The sequence below is a fragment of the Etheostoma spectabile genome, chromosome 10 (assembly GCF_008692095.1).
Source record: "Etheostoma spectabile isolate EspeVRDwgs_2016 chromosome 10, UIUC_Espe_1.0, whole genome shotgun sequence".
Classification (NCBI taxonomy): domain Eukaryota; kingdom Metazoa; phylum Chordata; class Actinopteri; order Perciformes; family Percidae; genus Etheostoma; species Etheostoma spectabile.
The window spans coordinates 9,951,621-9,970,309 of record NC_045742.1 but is presented as its reverse complement, the minus strand read 5'-3'; the positions used below and the strand labels follow the sequence as shown (position 1 = coordinate 9,970,309).

The following is an 18,689-nucleotide window of genomic DNA, read 5'->3' as shown; positions in this document are numbered from 1 at the left end:
CTCCCTAGTGGTTGTATTCATTGAACCTTTGTAAGTGCATAAAAATCATCTGCCGCCTTTTATAAAAATCACTCTTACAAGTCAAAGCTACAATCTTGATTAGGGTTTGGAGCTGTCAAAATGACAGGAATTATACACAGAGAGCATGACTGCCTCACAGTATGATTAAAACATGGCAGACATCCCAGCAGCTAATCCACCAGAGAGACACCCACATCTCGTTAGAAAGGTAGGTAGGTTTGTGGCAGCAGTGCTTTAAGGAACAGGCAGCGTTTTCCTTCGCTTTATGTGTCTGCTGCCTTTCACCAACAAAGTGTGACTGTGGCGTTTTACGGAGAACCATTTCAACAATGTTAAAAATGTTGGTTATTCCGCAATAATATTACAATAATCATACACCATGTGCAAGATTTGTCCTGTCCGATTCTTAGTGATTTTATGTCTTAAATTATTCTTGTTTTTAGCAATTTGTCTCTTGTCTCTAATGCACCTTTAGTTTGTAGTATGGGTCTCTGTGCAGTGACAGTAAAGGTTTATATCTATCTCTGTTGTATTTCAAGATTCCAGTTCAGTTGCAACACTTATAGTTAAAAATAAATATATTTTCTTTACAAATGCTTGTTACATAGCCAGTTACACTTGTATTGCTTTTATTGTCGTTTACCTCAGGTGTTCCAAGGTTGTGGAAGCCCCAGGCCAGTTCCAGGACGATCCAAACGCTCACCCAAGGAGTCAGGGGGAAACAGGAGGCCCTTCCGCACCTACAGCCTTGAGGAGAAACCCACCACTGCTGCAGGCACCAACCTGGACCGACTGGTGAGAAATAGTAAATAACATTGTAGTTGCATGCTGGAAAACCCCAAAAATGAGATGAGACTATACAACTCTGTAACGCTAAGTAAAACTGCAGTCTGGTGATAACTCTCTGTGGGTTCATCACTACGAGCAACTCTTTAAACGTTAAACATTGTAATTCGACCAATTGTTGTATTGATTAGTGCAGCTTTAAGTACTCAAAAAGGTTGTTTTGTGTAGGTCATCTTTGGGTTGAGTGTGATTTAAAATTTAGTATATACAGCATGAATTAATATAAAACATATAAAAAAAATTTCCACTGTGTGTGAGTCAAGATTCAGACATAGCCGCTGAGCAGGAAGCAAAGAGGACAAACAACAATAAGTCTAAGCTTGGTAAAAGAAGCTAATAATACAGAGTGCAATGTTCAGAGCCCCAGACAGTAGCCCACTCCTGTGACCACAGAGTGGTTTTGAAATTAAAGAAGTGCTGGGCAATAAATAAAGCCAAGAGCAGATGAGGTAGGAGAAGATATTCATATCTATTTATGAAACCTCAAAGACGTGTTTTAAGAACTGACCTGAAGCAGTGTCATGTCAGTTTTTCACTTTGGCCAGCGTCAGCACTGCAGCTCCAATATGTTTCCTTCAGCCAGCCATACCAAACAAGGATACTTTAAAACCAGGTCTCACAACACAACCAATTTCTTTCCGCCTCCGTGTAGGTTACCGAGCTAAAGGAGCGACTGCGGCCCATGCGTAGCTTCTGGGTGTCCCTCCCACACACCATCTGTAACGATGAGAAGATGGCTGCCGACGTCACTAACGAGGACCGCTGCTGGAACGGGCAGACCCGGGGGAGGTGAGCAAGATCAGAGTGGGGGGACGGAGGATTGGGTTTGGTAGAGGTGGAGGAGGAGGAAGTGATGGTGCAGAGGTGGAAGGATACAACAGATGGAACCAAGTTCCTTTTTAATTTTCCCACTGACAGTCACCCACATGCTCTCTGCGTGGGTCTGCTTGCTTTTATGCACACAGAGACAGCCCAACACCATGCGTCCAGGCCAATGTAGATACACTGTGCAAGTCTGCGTGTGTGCTGTGAAAGGACACACAAGTCTGCATAATGGAGGATTTTGTGTCTGATGTTCCAGCGGCAATAGGAAACAGTTTTATGTAAAGGTACACCCACCTCCGCAGCTTTAATCACAAAGCGAGACTCCAGCCATATGGGCTGGTATAAAATGTTAAATTACTATAATTACCTTTGCCAAAATGTTAGCATATCATACACATCACAATTATGCAATGCTAAAAGAACTGAGTTAATTAATATAAATACATTATCTGTACTTGTTTTTATTATAAAACATTGGTAAAAATACATAATGGGCCACAGTTTTTCTAACAGACCTAAAAAAAAAAGACTGTGAAGATGTAGTTAGAAACATGGTGCTACTGCTAACGTCACCATGGTAACATGCTCAGAAAGACATTGACGCTGATGCTGAACAGGTATGTTTGCCATTGTCATCTTCTCATCTTTAGCATGTTAGCCAAAAATTGCTGTGCTAAATAAAAAGCAGTAAAAGTAAAACGCATAACCAATCACCACAATTCATCCTGAGGGGGACAGGTATGTCAAAACAACTACTGAACATTTTTAACAAACAAAAATGTGAACCTCAAGTTTAGGAGATCACCAAAGTCCGTAGGATTCATGAATTGAGACCATCCAACAGCTGAGACGTTTCATTGTGGACTAAAGAGCCATGCTGTTTACGTATCAAAAAACACATGAAGTTCAATAAATCCATATCTGTATGGAATACAAAAGGTGCTTTAAGTTAAAATAAGTAATTGCTGTGTGCGCGTGCAGGTACCTCCCAGATGTGACGGGCGACGGGCTGGTCAGCCAGATCAACAACCCCGAGGTGGAAGTGGACATTGCCAAGCCAGATGTGAGGACCAGACAGCTGATAATGGAGCTGAGGGTGGTGACCAACAAACTCAGACACGCTCAGAGCGGACAGGACATGGACTTCATGGACAGTCAGTCTATATATTTGTGTTTATTAAGTAATACATCAATAGAATTAATCCACTTAATTAGTAAGAACTGTTTTATCTTCTTTACACGCATCAGTCATCATTTTCTTTTTTCCTTGATCTAGGTGAGGAGGGCAGTGGCTCAGGAGATCAAGGTGAAAGGTACAATGATGATTGGCCCGGCTATGGGCCTTACTCCCCACCCTACAACAAACCCCCTCACAACCCTGCCTCCAACCCTGCAAAGCCGCCTCGAGTCCGAGAGAAAAACGGGTCCAAGTGGAACAAAAACAATGGTCATGGACGGGTCAAATCTGCAAGCAGACAGCTCTCTTTCTCCCTGGTTTCTTTGTTGTCTTTGCCTATCATGGTCACTGTTGCCCCCATGTGGAGATAGCTGTTTATTACAGTCTGGAGCTGGAAGTTGTCTGTCATGCTGGAGTCTCAAGCACATTATGAAAAACAACTAAAGTCATTCCATTTGGTTGCACCAGCAGGAAAAAAACAAACACAAACAGTCTAATTTAGCAATAATTGTAAATCTTTTTACAGCAACAACAAACAAAAAAATAGGTTAAAGTGAATAGTTTTCCTACTGCCCAAAAGGTATTACCAGGCATTGATGATTACAAACAATATTTAATAAGTACTGTCATTTTTGTAGTGCCATTCGTGGAATCATGGAGTCTTGATGCTGAATGGTGTACAGTACTGGAACATAAGAGTCTGAAGGAGAATCTAAAAGTACAATTGAAAATGAATGTCTTGGCGTAGAAGCTCATGATGCCATGCGTTTGGTGAGATGGAGGTTAGCCGTGCTGGTTAATAACCGTGGCGTTTCAGTGAGCAGCTGATTCGATCTGAGTGAGTTTGTTGCTGCCTTTCTCACAAATTAAGTTCATTAATTTAAATGATCTTGATTCCAATGCGGTTGTGGTTAATTTTTTTGTGGAAGTAGTAAGATTTAATTTACTTAATTAACGAGTTAATAGTGTGACTCTTGAAACCAAACAAGGGGCTTATTTTGAATGTAACTAGAAGCTCAACTTAATTTAGGGTAACTTTTGACAAGGGGTTGATTCATGTAACATATTGGTCATTAATTTATTTGTAATATATTTTATCATTCTGTTTATGATTTTTGAAGCAAGGGTTGAGTGTTTTTATCTTTTTAAAAGATAAAAGGAAAGATCAAGTGTATTTATTGATCCTTATCGTAAACCAATCATTTAAATATTAAAAATATTGTTATTGAACAAATCACAAGAAAACACAAAATGGGCCACAAGACCAGTTATAGTTTTTTTTAGCCTTAATCAGAGATTGTTATGGAGCAGTGTTTGTGTGTTTGTTTGTATGATGGTGAATGTTATATATTGTTTGTTGTATGTTCTAGTTTCAAGGTTCTGAGGTCATGTTGAGAAGATTTTGGGATGTCTTTTTAATAACATGCTTTTCTACTTATCTTTCTTAAAAGCAACAAAAGATGATGAAAACAATAAGCGAGGTCATGACGTGGCGTAAGATTGGATTGAATGTTACCGGAAAGACGAGAACTAAGAGACAATGGCTTTTAAATTTTCATATGCTGAATGTGTTTGAGCAAAGATCAAAATCAAAGAATTTTCAAGAAGGAAAAACAAAACTTGTGAGGATTGGTCATCCACGGACAGAGATAAGGAGAAAAAAATAGTTTGACTTTTTTTTTTATTTTTATTTTACTTTTATTCACTTTCTTGCTGAGAGTTGGATAAGAGTGTTGCCCTGTTTGTACTGTCAAGCTGCAGCCAATTAGCTTAGCATAAAGACTAGAAACAGGGAAGCAGCTACCCTGTCCAAAGGTAACACAATCTGCCAATCAGCACCTTACTAATTAACACACTGTGTGTTGTTTGTTTAATCTGTAAAAAAACAAAACAAGTAAATGTGAAAAAAACGACAAGTTTTGGTTTTACGTGATCAATTACCAAGTAACCAGTGGAGACCCTTATGCTAAGCTAACCAACTGCTAGCTCCAGTTCCAACTCTTGGCAAGAAAGCAAATAAACATGATGTACTATTTGATGAAAGCCAATTGATTTAGTCCCAAAAATAGAGCAGATGGAGACTATTAAAAGAATGTATAGATGCTGTGAAAGGACACCTTTCTGAATGAGGAATCGTGAAATTAACTTGGTTGAAACAGAACTACACTTGTAGTCCAATGGGCTATTGCACCTGTACAAAATATAGAGGGGTTTTATTCTAAAATGTTGCAATTTAATTGTTTTTATTTGAGTTTCTGTCAAATTTTGGAATGAAACCCTTCAGCGTCAGTAGGGTCCTTGTATTCGACTTCAGAACAAATACAGTATTATGTTGCATAACTACAAATGAAAACAGTATTTCAAAGACAACAATAGTGTAATCATATGTGCTTTCTAATGATCAGCAGTCAGATTAGGGTGTGGTGGCTGCAATATTTTAATTCTATTTCAGGTAAATTGTTCTGTGGTACGACCCCTCATCCATCCCCACCACTCGCACATTCCTTCATGGTGAAAGTATAGCACAACCTTTTTCATGTAACACTTTTTTGGTATTAAACGAGTGATATTTTCTGCTTCATTAAAAAAAAAATCTTAAACTGTGTGTTTCTTTTCTTCTTATTTTATAATTACGTAGCATAAACATGTAACAAAAAGGTTCTGCATCACAGATATCCCAACAAATCATGTAACTCTGCTCTGGTACGTTCAAGCCAGAATCAAACAGTTAACATCGTGCTCACGGCTTGTGTTTCGTACTGCCAGGATCTCTGGTTTCTTTTTAGTCTTTAAGGGGAGCGGTCTCTCTGTTTGGCTCTCCATCATGTGAGAGCTTCTTGTTCTGAGCAAGACAGTTGATGCAACCACGCTGAAGGAAACAGAATATACAATCAGTCAATACAAAGCCTAGAATTAAAATTTTCAGACTTCAGATTTACAGACTACATTTACTGAGGCTTTACATAAAAAAAGCTGTTAAAAAGTTAAGTGAATTAATTTATAATGCATCAGTGACAAAAATGGCTCAACACTATCTGTACTTCACTTGAATGCTTTTCACATTAAGAGGAAATCAACGTATTTCACAAAATTCTATAGATTTTTCATGATTACACTGTGTATTACCTCACACTTTGAAGGAGCAGATTGTAAATATTAAAGCACTGAGATCATTAAATTTAACTACAGAAATACTGTACTGTAAAGTTTCAGACTAATACATTTGTTGGACCCTTTTATTAAATGCTTTGCAATATGATGGTAGACTAAAACTGGAACAATTAGGTCATTTAAATTGACAACTGGATAGATTAAATAAAAAAACCTAGTAATCTTAGTACTTTGATTCACGGAATGCCAGTCTTTGCAATCATTCTTCTACATTAGTTCATTACAGTTCTAAAACAACAACAACCAAAACGCTATTATAGATGAATTTTTTTTTACCTTCCACAACAAGAAGCCAAGAACTGCCAACAACAGGAGCAATGCAAGACCGTCAAGAAGATTATCCACCAAGCAACTTTGGTAGAATATTCAGCCTTCCTCTTGAGGAACACTGTCAGTTTTACCTGTGGATATATGCAGAATTAAGTATGTTCACCTGTTTGTCATGTTAGTTTCATCTGTGTGATGGTATTTGCTGCAAAATTAAGCTGATAATTTTAACGATTATCTAAGCCCAAAGTGTGGATTTGTTGTGCAACACAACATATGTTAGTAATTTAATTTAAGAAAATCAAAAACACTCATGGTTTCACCTTTGTCCCAGGTTTATCCGGTTTAAGTCCAATATTCTCTGAAGAGTTTGTTAAACTGAGAGTAGCATCCACAACAATGTCTAGGTAGTTCAAAGAGCTGTAATACTTTATGAGGGGCAAAGTGAGTAATGTTGGACAAGGTAGCAACAAAGAGCCACAAAGTTAAAGGTCAGTTTGAATAATTCTTGGAAACAAGATCTTGAAGCAACAAAACTGAGTAATATTCATCAAACAATAGAGGAATGTGTTTTTACAGAAAGAAGTCACCTCTGTAAAAGTGGTGTTCCAGAGGCACGCATTAAGAACCATTACCGCAGTACTGTCCAAACCCAGCAGAGGGAAGCGTATCTGAACACACTTCAGTCCATCTGAACAGGTCTGAAAGGGAGCACAGCAGGCCTGAGACTGACATTTCACATCTAAAAGATTCACAGATTAGTATCTTTACTGACATGACCTTCACTGAATACAAAAGTGCAGCCAAGCAAAGGTTCCAACCAGCAAAAGAATTAGCAAATTTTGCAATAACCTTATCTTTCTTCAACTAAACCTTTGACTCCATAATAATGATTTGTTATATTATACAGGTTTTGTATTTCCTTCTCTTTGGAATAAATATGAATCTGTGTACTTGTTCCGCATCACAGGAATAACATAATAAGGTTTATTCATACATCTACAACACGCTCATCAATAACTGATAAAGTCACTTACGTTTCAAGTTGCAAGGTGACACTGACGTCTTTTGTACTCAGTAAGATGCCGGATGTTAGGAGTATGACATAAAAAGTAACCTGAAGCGAACAAAATGGCCATCATACAGTACATGCAGATGCTGATGCAAACACGTGGAGGAAACTAAGCACTAGAGCTACTCACTTCAGCATCTCTTTGGAGTGGATTTCCCAGTTCACAGTTTATAAGCGTACCTTTGTCATTGGCTGTACAACTCACTTGTGTTACCTTGTGTTACAAATGCATGAAAACAAGGACATTTGTTTGAATTGGAATAAACACAGTGGTAATCCCAGTGTGAAAGTTACTAAATGCATTTAGTCAGCTTTTACTTCACTACATTTACTTAATAACTTTTGTGGATTGAGATTAATACAAAATATAATGAACCGATAAATTATAATGTATCATTATAGGTTAAGATAGGACTTTTGTCAATTCACAAGCTACCCAGTAGAATATAAAATAAACCTTAAATTAGCCCCACATATACACCAGCTGCAACATTGAAGTGATGTACAGATTAATGCATCACTATTAACATCAAATAAGACACTGTTCTGAAAGGAGACGTTGTGCATTTGAGTGCTTTTAGTATATTCTGACACCAAATGTTGTACTTTTAGTTTTGAATGCAGGACTTTAAAACTTGTAACCGTATTTGTACACATTTTCCACATACATATTTTTTTTAAATGTTGTTCTTCCACTACAGAATACTTACCGATGGTGTACTGTAGACAGCAGAGTAATGAAGACTATCCGGGAGGCTGATGACTAAATGACTCTGGTATATGTCATCCCCATTTCTGTTATTCAAAGTAATCTCTAAAGCTATAGCTTCATTAGAAGGAGTGATGACTGCAACACCATCTTCTCTATAGACATGACATAATACCAAATGAATATGCCGTTTGCTTTAAGAGTGTTAGTTTGATTACATGTATTGCTTTGTGTGTGTTGTCCTCTTATGTACCTGGTGAGCGATTTGAAAACATCTTGATTATTTTGGGTTTTTCCTTGAGCAGAACTGGTATTTTAACTCTAAGTTACTATGGCAAACGTTGTCCCTGCCACAGCACTTGTTTATTAAGATAACTCTTTAAAATCTTAAGATTGTCTTCCGTTATCCTTTTATCATATCTCTCACACAGATATCTCTCATACATTTCTAAAGACAAACAGGTAGATGGACTCGTAGCTCGTCATACACTCGTTGTTTTAGCTACAGAGTGATGTTACAAAGACATTAAAAGCCCCAAACCATTATATTTAGTGTGAAGAATACTGAACTGAAAAGGAGACTCAGTTTAGGGTTGCATGATGCTGGATGTGCTGTGTAGGTGAAGCATGCCAGAGCTGCAAAGTTACTTTACAGACATTAATGCAGAAAGAAACATTGGATTAAAAGCCAATAAGGTTGCAGTTGGATCACATTGACATTTGTGTTTTTTTTTCTTACCATGTGCGTTTATCACATTGTTCATTTGTGATGTCTATATCAGTTGGTGTTACCTTCAGAAAGCTGCTGACAGTAACCACTGGTCTTGCTCCTCAACAAAGAGCTGAATAAGTTCACTGGTTCGAGATTTGTCATCAGAAGACATTAAAAAAAAACAAAAAAACAGTGGGACATAAGTTGGACTTTTGGCAATGAAACCGAAGGATAACACCATGCACTGTGTGGAATGTAGATTGCATTGTAGTTATGCCAATGATGTTCATTAAAATACCCTTCAATTAGAGTCATCACAGTGCTCCAAAGATGGCCTAGTACAACAATAGATATATGAATCATTTCAAACCCATAACAAGCAAGTAGCCTACATATTTGGGGAAAGTTAAAGAAATAAATATCAAACTAATTTAAACATGTATGATACAAACACAAATTATGAAAACTTACAAAGTCTATACAAATGGGTTTTCATCTGTGAATCTGTTCTGGGATGTGTTTAATGTCAAGTTAAACTTAGTTAAAGCTCCAAAGCCCTGGTCCTGAGGTTCTATATTGGGTTGTATGATTTACATTACATATTTAAATCATCACCAACATACCTACAGACTTCATAAAAAACCTTTTGATGTTAATAGACACCTGGTGTACTAAAAAAAAAAATCCAACTGATATTTATTTTTATATTAAGTGTGGCTGCAGCAGTAAAATTACCTGTAAACAAAGACGGAATCAGACAAAGATCCAACAGCCAGATCAGGATACTACTGATTGTTATCCACGTCCAAGTTGCCAGACAGAGAATATCCAAACAGAGTAACTTTACTGGATTCCGACGAGAGTACCTGAGGAGAATTAAGCAATATTACACGAGAGGGTTAGATTTAACGTCATTATTGGCAAGACAAGACAGTGACACGCCGAGGTTTGTAAGCATCACTCTTAGTGTTATATTGCGATTATACAACAACGTTACCAACTAAATAAAAAGTTATAAATCAAACTTTATTCATATTGTGGGGCAATTAGCTCTCAAAAAAGCAACAAACACAATTTTTATATTTCCCTGTTAAGTCTGTCAGTCAACTTAAGCTAATGTTAAGCTAATGTTAGCTTAAGTTAACATTATCGTAGAGATCGTAGGATTTCTCAAACTTAAAAACTACCACACATATAGGTAGACATCAAACTGCTGTGCTAATGCAGCTAGCAGATATCTGCTGAAAAAAACAGCTATAGCTCCGGTGCATTTGCGAAAAATCACATTTAGCAGCTATTGTCAAGATAGTGCCGCTGATCCAAAACATTTCCAGTGGAAGTTAACTTCAGAGCGTTGTAACAAATAAATCACTTTATATACTTGTTGGAGAGCTTGTGTGTGTTCCACTGTGGTTCCTTAATTACGCTAACGTTACATAAATACGAATGTTTTGAAACAGTTTTTTTCTAATTTCAACTCCGTGTTGACGTAGCTAGATGAGAGAAGAGAACAGAACTTGCGGAGTGATACTTAAAGTGATGCACCAGGTGTGTTATCATGCTAATTTGAGCCAAGCACGTTCTAAATGTCTAGTCGGATCTACTTGTTGTATAATGTAATTTAATGATCTATTTTGCCAAATAGTTCCAAGTAGCTGATTCAAACTGGTGACCTTTCAGAAGAACCCCACCTGTGCTGGCTTTTTGTTGATTCCATCTGATGAGCCGTAGTAAAGGTATACTCGACCTGAACCATTATATGATGCCCCCACGGCAAAATCTGTCAAAGATTCACATAAAAACAAAGTGGTGTGACAACATGAATGGGAGACAAAGACAGTAAGTGTATCCCAAAAATGCCCTTTTTGGATGCAACAGTTATTTTATAATTATACTACAGTATGTGATACAGTTGATTACAGTAATTAGAATTTGTGTGTTCTTTTATTCAGGATATTTTTAAGCTTTGAAATAAAACTGAAGCTTGTGAGAGGAGAAATAAGACATCCTTCCTTTAAAAAATAAAATAAAATCATATTCATGACAATAAAACGCTCCTTTGCTCATCTTATTACACTCAGGGGATTATGCTACTAATAAAATCTTAAGGGAAATTCCCTGGTAACCATCATGTCAAGTACAAATCCTGACAGTTTAGACAGTCATTATAATTGGATGATCTCACATGTTTCACCTCAAAATTAATTAAATGTGTTGAATCAGCTCTCATTTGGGGCGGGAACAGTCATTCTGCCCAGCATGAAGAAAACTTCAATGAAATATGTGACTAAAGCAGCTTTGGTACAAAATGCAATATAGCTTACATACCTTTGTCATCAATCATAAACAATCCAAGGAATGGGTTTGCAATCAAGGGAAGACAAGCAACCAATGCTTTAAAAAAGTAGCTCAAGGGAGCAATACGTGGTGCCTTTTGGAGCCTAATCAGGCTTAATGTGGACTGACCTTTAAGGTGAACAAACTAATACGCTGCCACACACTGAAAACATGAATGCCACAGTAAAAATGAACATTTTCACAGAACACATAATGAAATGTGAATTTTTACAAAACAGTAGTACAGGATACATTACAGTAGGCCTTATGGCATTAAATGTGAATTGTTTCACCAGGTGGCACCAGAGTTTATGTTAACAGAAGATGGGGTGGGTCCAGTATGTCAGGGCTACAGATCTGCAGGTGACTTGCCAATTAAGTACAACAATCATCATTACTGTTATTCATCTATTGTATGTTGTAATGTAAAAGTATTTACTAAATCTGTAGTAGCAGTTGTTATGGTATAATGGTTTACGGTGTTGTTGCTCTAAAATTTAAACATTAAAAGTAACTTCAAACCAAATGTATTACTTTACATTTACTGACGTCAGCAACGGACACAATGCATGGTTTTTATAATAAAACTTATGATACAGGAGTTAGCGTTAGGTTTGGTGAGAAACATGTTTACGGTACTAGTACTATGACGTTGCTGAGAGTTTGGCTCATACTTTTGCTGCATCACATCAATGCATCACATTCGTCTTCCTGTCTCTCTGTAATGAATGTTTAAAAGAAAGAAAGGACAGAATAAACAAATATAACAGAATCTCACATCCAGTCTTTGCTGATCAGCAGAGATTTTACTATCTAGTTAAAATAATGTAGTAATTTAAGATTATTTGGTTGATGTAAAGTCATGTAATTTTATTCTACAGGAACAGTTCACAAACATTAACCTTGTACAAGGAGAGATGCATTGAACCAGGTTGTGTAGTCTCACACACACACACACACACACACACACACGCACACACACGCACACACACGCACACACACCTGCCACAGAGTGTTTCCACTGCAGTAGTGTTCCTGAGAAAAGGGAGTGTTGAACATTTACTGGTTGCACAATGTCTTTGTGACAGACCGATGGATTTCTGCTCACACATCTTTTCCTCTGAGCTATAGGTTTGAGCTGAGCTTTACTTTACTCAAGTCTCTTCTTTTTGTCTGCAAGAATAGAATAACACCTGCAAGCCTAACTGATTTTGTAGGTTATATTGAATTGAATCTTACAAAATATAACAGTAGTTACACTACTATTTTTAATATCTGCCAAGAAGGTTATGTTTTCGGCAGGGTTTATCTGTTTGTTGGTTGGTTTGTTTGTCTGTGAGCAGGATTACAGAAAAACTGCTTGCCCCATTTTCATGAAACATGCTAGAAGGGTGTGGCATGGTCCAAGGAAAAATCCAAATAAATGTTGGAGCAGATCTGGATCATGGGGCAGATACACAAATTCTTTTTCACTTTTTCACTCTGCATTAGTAACCAGTGGTGTGGCGTGACATTTCCACTAGGTGTGGCAGCTAATCCTCAAGACCTGCTCCATCACCATCTGGCATGCTGCTGCCACAGCTAAGTACAAGGGCAGACTGCATTGTATCATCTGATCTGTTGAGAAGGTGATTGGCTGCAATCCGCAGTCTCTCCAGTACCTGCACGCCTCCAGGATGCTGAGCCAGGCAGGAAAGATTGTAGCCATTCCCTTTCAGGCCAGACACAAACTCTTTAAACCTCTTGTCTCTGGAAGGAGGCTGCGATCCATCAGGACCAAAACCTCCACAAAAACATTTTCTTCCCCTCAACAGTCAGCCTCACCAACAAGGCCCCAGACCCCCACTGACATAGAATCTAATCCTACATCCTGTCCACTGCACCAACTATATATACCAGGGATGCCTCAGACAGACACTTAGTGGCAAAGTTCAGTTTGTGTTATTTGTGTGATTATCACGTTGTATTTATAGTATTAGTGTTACACAGCGTCACCCTCAAACTGTGCATTATACAATAAGTTTAATGGTGGTTGCAATGGAATTTTGGTTAGTTAAATAGTGGTCAAAACATAAAATTCATTACCGACCTGAGCATCAAAAGAATTCATTGGTACCACCCATGTCATGCTAGTTTGTCGTGAAAGAAACTAGTTCTGATAGTTTTATTATTTGGAAATGTATCCAGATATATTGGCTTATAGTGGTTGTGTTTCCCTGTTTACAGTCTTTGGGCTTAAGCTGGTTGTTGGCTACAGCTTGATATTTACGATCAAAGTTTACGATACAAAGTTTAAACTGCCCGGTCTAAAAAACGTGAGCTTTGGAAGCCATCAATTGTGTGGAGACCCATTTTTATGTCCCAGGAAAGGACATTAACTTTGGAACAGTGCAACGAAAGGGTTTCCTGCTTTTATGATGACCTGGTTTAAATACTGAATGAAACTACACTTCCACTTCCACTTGGTTAGTTTAACCAAGTGTCTGGTTTGATTGGTTTGAAGACAATTGTTTTTGCGTCCCACCACATCGGCCAGTATTCAGCGTGGTGAGTGGTATCATTGGTCTTGTCCTCTCTCTTATCTGCTCAACCACACACAATAAAAGGTATCATTATGAAATATCATTGTTTGAGACCCCAATGACATCAAGTTCAGTTGTTACTATTTCTTCATGTTGAGTGTTGTTTAATTTGACCTCCACTTTAGGACTTTGATTTCTTAACAAAACGTCACAAAATGTATTGTGAAATGAGTGCACATCCAGGAAGGCAGAAACCCAAACTGTTAACAGTTTGTACTAAATTTAGGTTACGGAGGCTTTTTGTACCCTAGCTACATATCCTGTTGATGCCCAAACACTCTGAGTAAACATGGTTGGCGGTCTGTCAAAGCAAAGAAAAGGCCGGCCACAGCCTGTATCTCACAGCTCATCTGCTGCATGTGGCTTTGCTTTTTTCACAGGCATCTGGTGATGCAAATGAAAGACTTGTGTTGATTCAAGCTAACTACTTTTAAATAGCTACATGTGAAAAATCTATTTTTTAGCATTTTAGAAACTATTTCCAAAGCTCTTTTATTTCCATCCAAAAATAAAAGCTGCAGTATTCTAATGCACCTATACAGGAAGTCACTAATCTTTCTTGTGCGATAAGAACAAATCACGTTTCCTTACTGACTCAATAACTTTTTATTGTACTTCTCACACAAGGAGTAACTGAATAACATAAGCTATGTTTCATGTTTTGTGCTGTTATGGCAAAATAATGTGCATTTATTTTACTTTCAACTGTACTGCATTGTGTGCTTTGTCTTTGTGCCCTTTCTTGCCCCTCCTTATATAGAAACAAGCAAGGTGTACTGGGCAACTGGTTCACTTTGATCCAGTCCCAGATATACATTTTGCCCAACTGACTACATATTGAAAATTTTGCCTCATACAACACAGCCGTACAGACTTGACATTTATCTATTCAATTACTGATCACAATGAAAATACTGATCTTGTCAGGTTGTATATGTAACATGTAGGCAGAGTCTGCATCTCTCTTAGTTCCTGAGATGAGAAGATGACTATCGGCTCTGAAGTGGTAAAGCCCACCAACGGTCACATATACAACAGGCTTTTTATCATCAAAGCACAAGCTACCTCATGTGCTTTTATAGGTGTGAGGCAAAACAAAAATCACAGATCTCTGTGTTCATTACATGCTTTCTATTTCAAATGATAGTCATAGTAGTAGTAGAAATAGTCCCCTGCATAGTAGTACTTTTAGAAACTATTATTATAAGGGTATTGACAAATGTACCAAATTAACATCACGATAATGACTTACTTCATCTTAACTAACATGTTTATTAAAATCATGCAAACTCAGCTACCAACCAAAACAGTGACCTTTGTTCTGTTTTCTGAATGGTTTCTGCTGGCTGTGAATTATATTATTAAAATTGAGTGTATGGTGGGAAGCCAGCGGGGGATCATGTTGTTGTCATGGCAACCTTAAGGTTGGTCAGAACCTGTATGGTGGAGGGGGGAAGTCTTAAATGTAACAGCACATGTCAACACTGATGCTATTTTGATCCACCTTTAACATTAGTGTACTCATACTGTATTTGAATCATCTGTTCATGTTTTATTTTTACTGTATCATATACTGTATATGCTGTTTGTTTTTAACTACTGAACATATTTCTATTATTCTGGGATGCCAAACAACATCAGCCAAGGCGACTGCACAATGAAAACTAGCCTTTAAGTTAAATTTGGAACATTTTGATTTGTTTTGAATGTTAATTAATGTACATTATTATTTATAAAATAAAATGATGAAGCAAAGTGATTGATTGTGTAGTTAATAATACACAGCCATACTAGCAGCTGTGTGAGGCTCTATCTAGTTAAAGCAGTGCTTAAATGCTAAATACTAAAGTTAATATGTTAGCAGGCTAACATGCTAACATGCTCACAATGGAAATGTTAAAGGTACAATATGTAACATTCCTGCATTAAAATGTCTAAAAATTACCATACCTATGTGATATATTTTGTTGAGTTGTGTACTTACATTAAATGTTTCCACTAACGTTCAAACGAAATCTGTTATTTTATTTTAATGGCACAGGACGTTTCAATTAGTCCCCTGTCAGTGGTGTAATAAAAGCTTTGACCCCTCTGGTTCCTCTAACTTCCGTCAAACACAGGAACCCAGATGATACGTTGGAGAGTAGCCTAATTGCAAATCTCACAATGTCACAGAAAGAATAATACTCAGTAACCATATTACGGCTTGCTTTCTGCCACACAGGATCATTTTGTCATTGATTACATGCCACTTACAACAGTTACAGCTGAGATCTTATTTATTAATACATTTGATTCATATTGATGCTAATTTTTGGTAGGGAACGTTAATTTGTGAGGTTACAACACCTTCATCAAGTTATTTCAAGTATACTTGTTTTCATTAAGGTAAAGTTAACGTTAAACTACACTAGGATAACCTCGATTACGTTCTCCAGCTAGCGTTAACGTTAGCTGTACAGATAAAAGACAATTTTGATGCTAATTTAGCCGACTACCCCACCCTGTTTCTTTTGGCCTCACTCCCCGCCGCTAAGGGATTTCAGTCGGGTTTAGAGCGTACAACAGCCCCAGCAACATGACACACCCACAGTTAGCCAGCAACCAGCCCCTATTATTAACTTATGACAATCCGAAATGAGCCAGCACAAACTCCAGCGCCTGGTGATGACTATGCTAACTGCTCCAGGCATCAAAGTCTTGCTGGCCGCAGTGTTGTGCTGAAATTCTCCCCCACATTGCTAACAATACCGACCCAGTCTGTTGCCCTACTGACTGTAGACATTGTGACCTATGTTTTAGGCTATGGTGTATTATTTCAAAAGGTATCAACAGTAAATAACCAAGCTGTGTTCGACATTGCTACCTTATGTTGCATAAAGCATATGTCTGCACTCAGCAGGAAAATCTGTGCACTTGTGGCCTATTTTTTTCTCCACCACCATTTCTCACCTCTCAGAGAAGTGCTTTAGAACTTTATCTTTAGATGACACTTACTGTGTTTGAATGCACATGTCAAGTCAGAAAAGACATGTTAGCTAACAAATTAGTTGTTTTTATTACATTTTTTCAAGGCCTGCAGAGGTTTAGGTCGCCGTCCTGCTCAGGTCTTTTTGAACAAACGTTGACTGTTGTTTTAACTGTATATAAGTCCTGATACCTTGACGGGAAGGTGGCTGGTAAAAAGAAAGAATAGATTCCCAACCAACAGCAGAAGTGGTGGAAGAAGTATTAAGATAATTTACAAAGATAAAAATAGCAACATCACATTGTAATAATACTCCATTACAAGTCATTATCAAATGAGACTCAGGACTTAAGAGTACGTAACTATTAGCAACAAAGGGTACTGTATTGTTGGATCATTATTATAAATGCATTACCTGTAAATAATATAATAGGTGATTAAGCTGGATTTTAACTTATTAGTAGTTAGTATTTTATGTCAGAGCCCCTCATTTCTAAAGTGATCAAATGTTTTGCATTCAAAATCTTAAACTGCAAAGTAACTAGTAACTGTAGTTATCACATACAAGAATACAGTGTAATGGAGCAGAGATATTAAGTAACAGTCTAAAAATGATCCTTTTAAACGTAGTATTACTACTACTAGATTTTAGTACTCTCATAACCCTGCAAGAGTCCACTGGAGCAGCTGAAGGTTATGAACCGTTCTGTTACCGCATCACATTGGTTTGACTAAAAAAACAGTCAAAACAAAACCTCAACATGAAGAATATACATCGTCCATCAAATAATTATGTACTATAATTATCCTGCCTTTTTAATTCATCCCATTGCTGTCTTTGCAACGATCCTAATCTATGGTTTTGTGGGAATAAATAATAATTATTATACATATATAATACAATATGAATACAAGCAGATGTCACTAGTGTACAACTTCTAGCTTTTTCTGTTTTCTATTAGCATCACAAAATCATATAGAAACTAAAACAGTTTTAATATACAGTTTTATCTATATTTATGTATGATTGTTTTAATATACATAATCATATATCATACAGTTTTCAGTCATGCTGATGTTGCTTTATTAGCTAGTCTATCCGTGTCAAACAACAAATTGTACATATTAGAGTCATAATTTTTTTTGACAGGAAGTACATTTTCTATGTTTCAGCCAATCAGTATGATTTCCACATGTGATCACCTTGTGACTAAATCTTCCATTTGAGTGGGATGACATCAGTTGTGCAAGAGGAGACATCAGTCTGCACCACAATGATTGGAAGACTGGCTGCTTTAATTCTTCTAAGTACATTGTGTAAGTTGGATTTTAGTTTTCTACTTTAAGATGAGTACTACAGTCAATATTTTATATTATTTTCCTTTTTCGTATATGTATTCGTATTGTAGGTTATATTTGTGTTTAATGTTCTTCTGTTACATTTTTCAGTTTTTTTTCCTTGTAACATTTTTTTTCTCTTTTCTTTAGCCCTTGTTCAAACTTCAGAGGTTCCTGACCAGATCTCTTTGACTGTGGTTGAACGTGGAGATAACTTGTCTCTGATATGTTCAGTCTCTGGAACTGAAGAGGGGTTGTTTTACTGGTATAAGCTGAAGTTTGGACATGTGGTCCAAACAGTTGCAATAGGAACCTTTAGAAAAATAACATCTCAAGAACCATTTATCAACTCCAGATTCACAGTAACAACTGTGAACGCTCAGCATGTTCTCAACATCAGAAATGTAAGCAAAGAAGATGAAGCAACATACTTGTGTCAAGCAGGATCAGCATACAAAATGGAATTTATTAACGGCACACTTTTGGCTGTGAATGGTAAAGTATGTTCATTTCAGGGAACTTGTTTGCGGCTTTGTTGATACTAAAATACCCGTTAACCGCCTTTTTGTGAATCACACAGATCATAAAAACCTGCAGAAATCTCTCTATGTGAAACAAAGTCCGGACACAGAGTTGGTCCAGCCGGGCGACTCAGTGACTCTCC

General features: G+C 37.3%; 2 protein-coding genes and 1 long non-coding RNA gene across 3 annotated transcripts in view; all 3 read left to right on the top strand.

Annotated features, from left to right (window-relative positions):
• Window positions 1–4,748, top strand: part of gpc2 (glypican 2) — an 11,524-nt gene extending 6,776 nt beyond the window's left edge. Inside the window, exons 8-11 of the mRNA XM_032527626.1 lie at window positions 670–816; window positions 1,520–1,656; window positions 2,674–2,846; window positions 2,969–4,748. Coding sequence (XP_032383517.1) covers window positions 670–816; window positions 1,520–1,656; window positions 2,674–2,846; window positions 2,969–3,240 — 729 coding nt within the window. The 3' untranslated portion in view covers window positions 3,241–4,748. The remainder of the gene's footprint in view (window positions 1–669; window positions 817–1,519; window positions 1,657–2,673; window positions 2,847–2,968) is intronic.
• Window positions 4,749–13,781: 9,033 nt separating this feature from the next.
• The window catches only part of LOC116696567 (uncharacterized), an 8,952-nt gene continuing 4,044 nt past the window's right edge, over window positions 13,782–18,689 (top strand). The window contains exons 1-2 of the long non-coding RNA XR_004333776.1: window positions 13,782–13,792; window positions 17,861–17,867. This is a non-coding gene — a long non-coding RNA (uncharacterized LOC116696567). The remainder of the gene's footprint in view (window positions 13,793–17,860; window positions 17,868–18,689) is intronic.
• The window catches only part of LOC116696557 (uncharacterized), a 4,612-nt gene continuing 3,796 nt past the window's right edge, over window positions 17,874–18,689 (top strand). The window contains 3 exon segments of the mRNA XM_032527614.1: window positions 17,874–18,004; window positions 18,176–18,520; window positions 18,606–18,689. The exon segment at window positions 18,606–18,689 is cut by the window's right edge and continues 203 nt beyond it. Coding sequence (XP_032383505.1) covers window positions 17,920–18,004; window positions 18,176–18,520; window positions 18,606–18,689 — 514 coding nt within the window. The 5' untranslated portion in view covers window positions 17,874–17,919.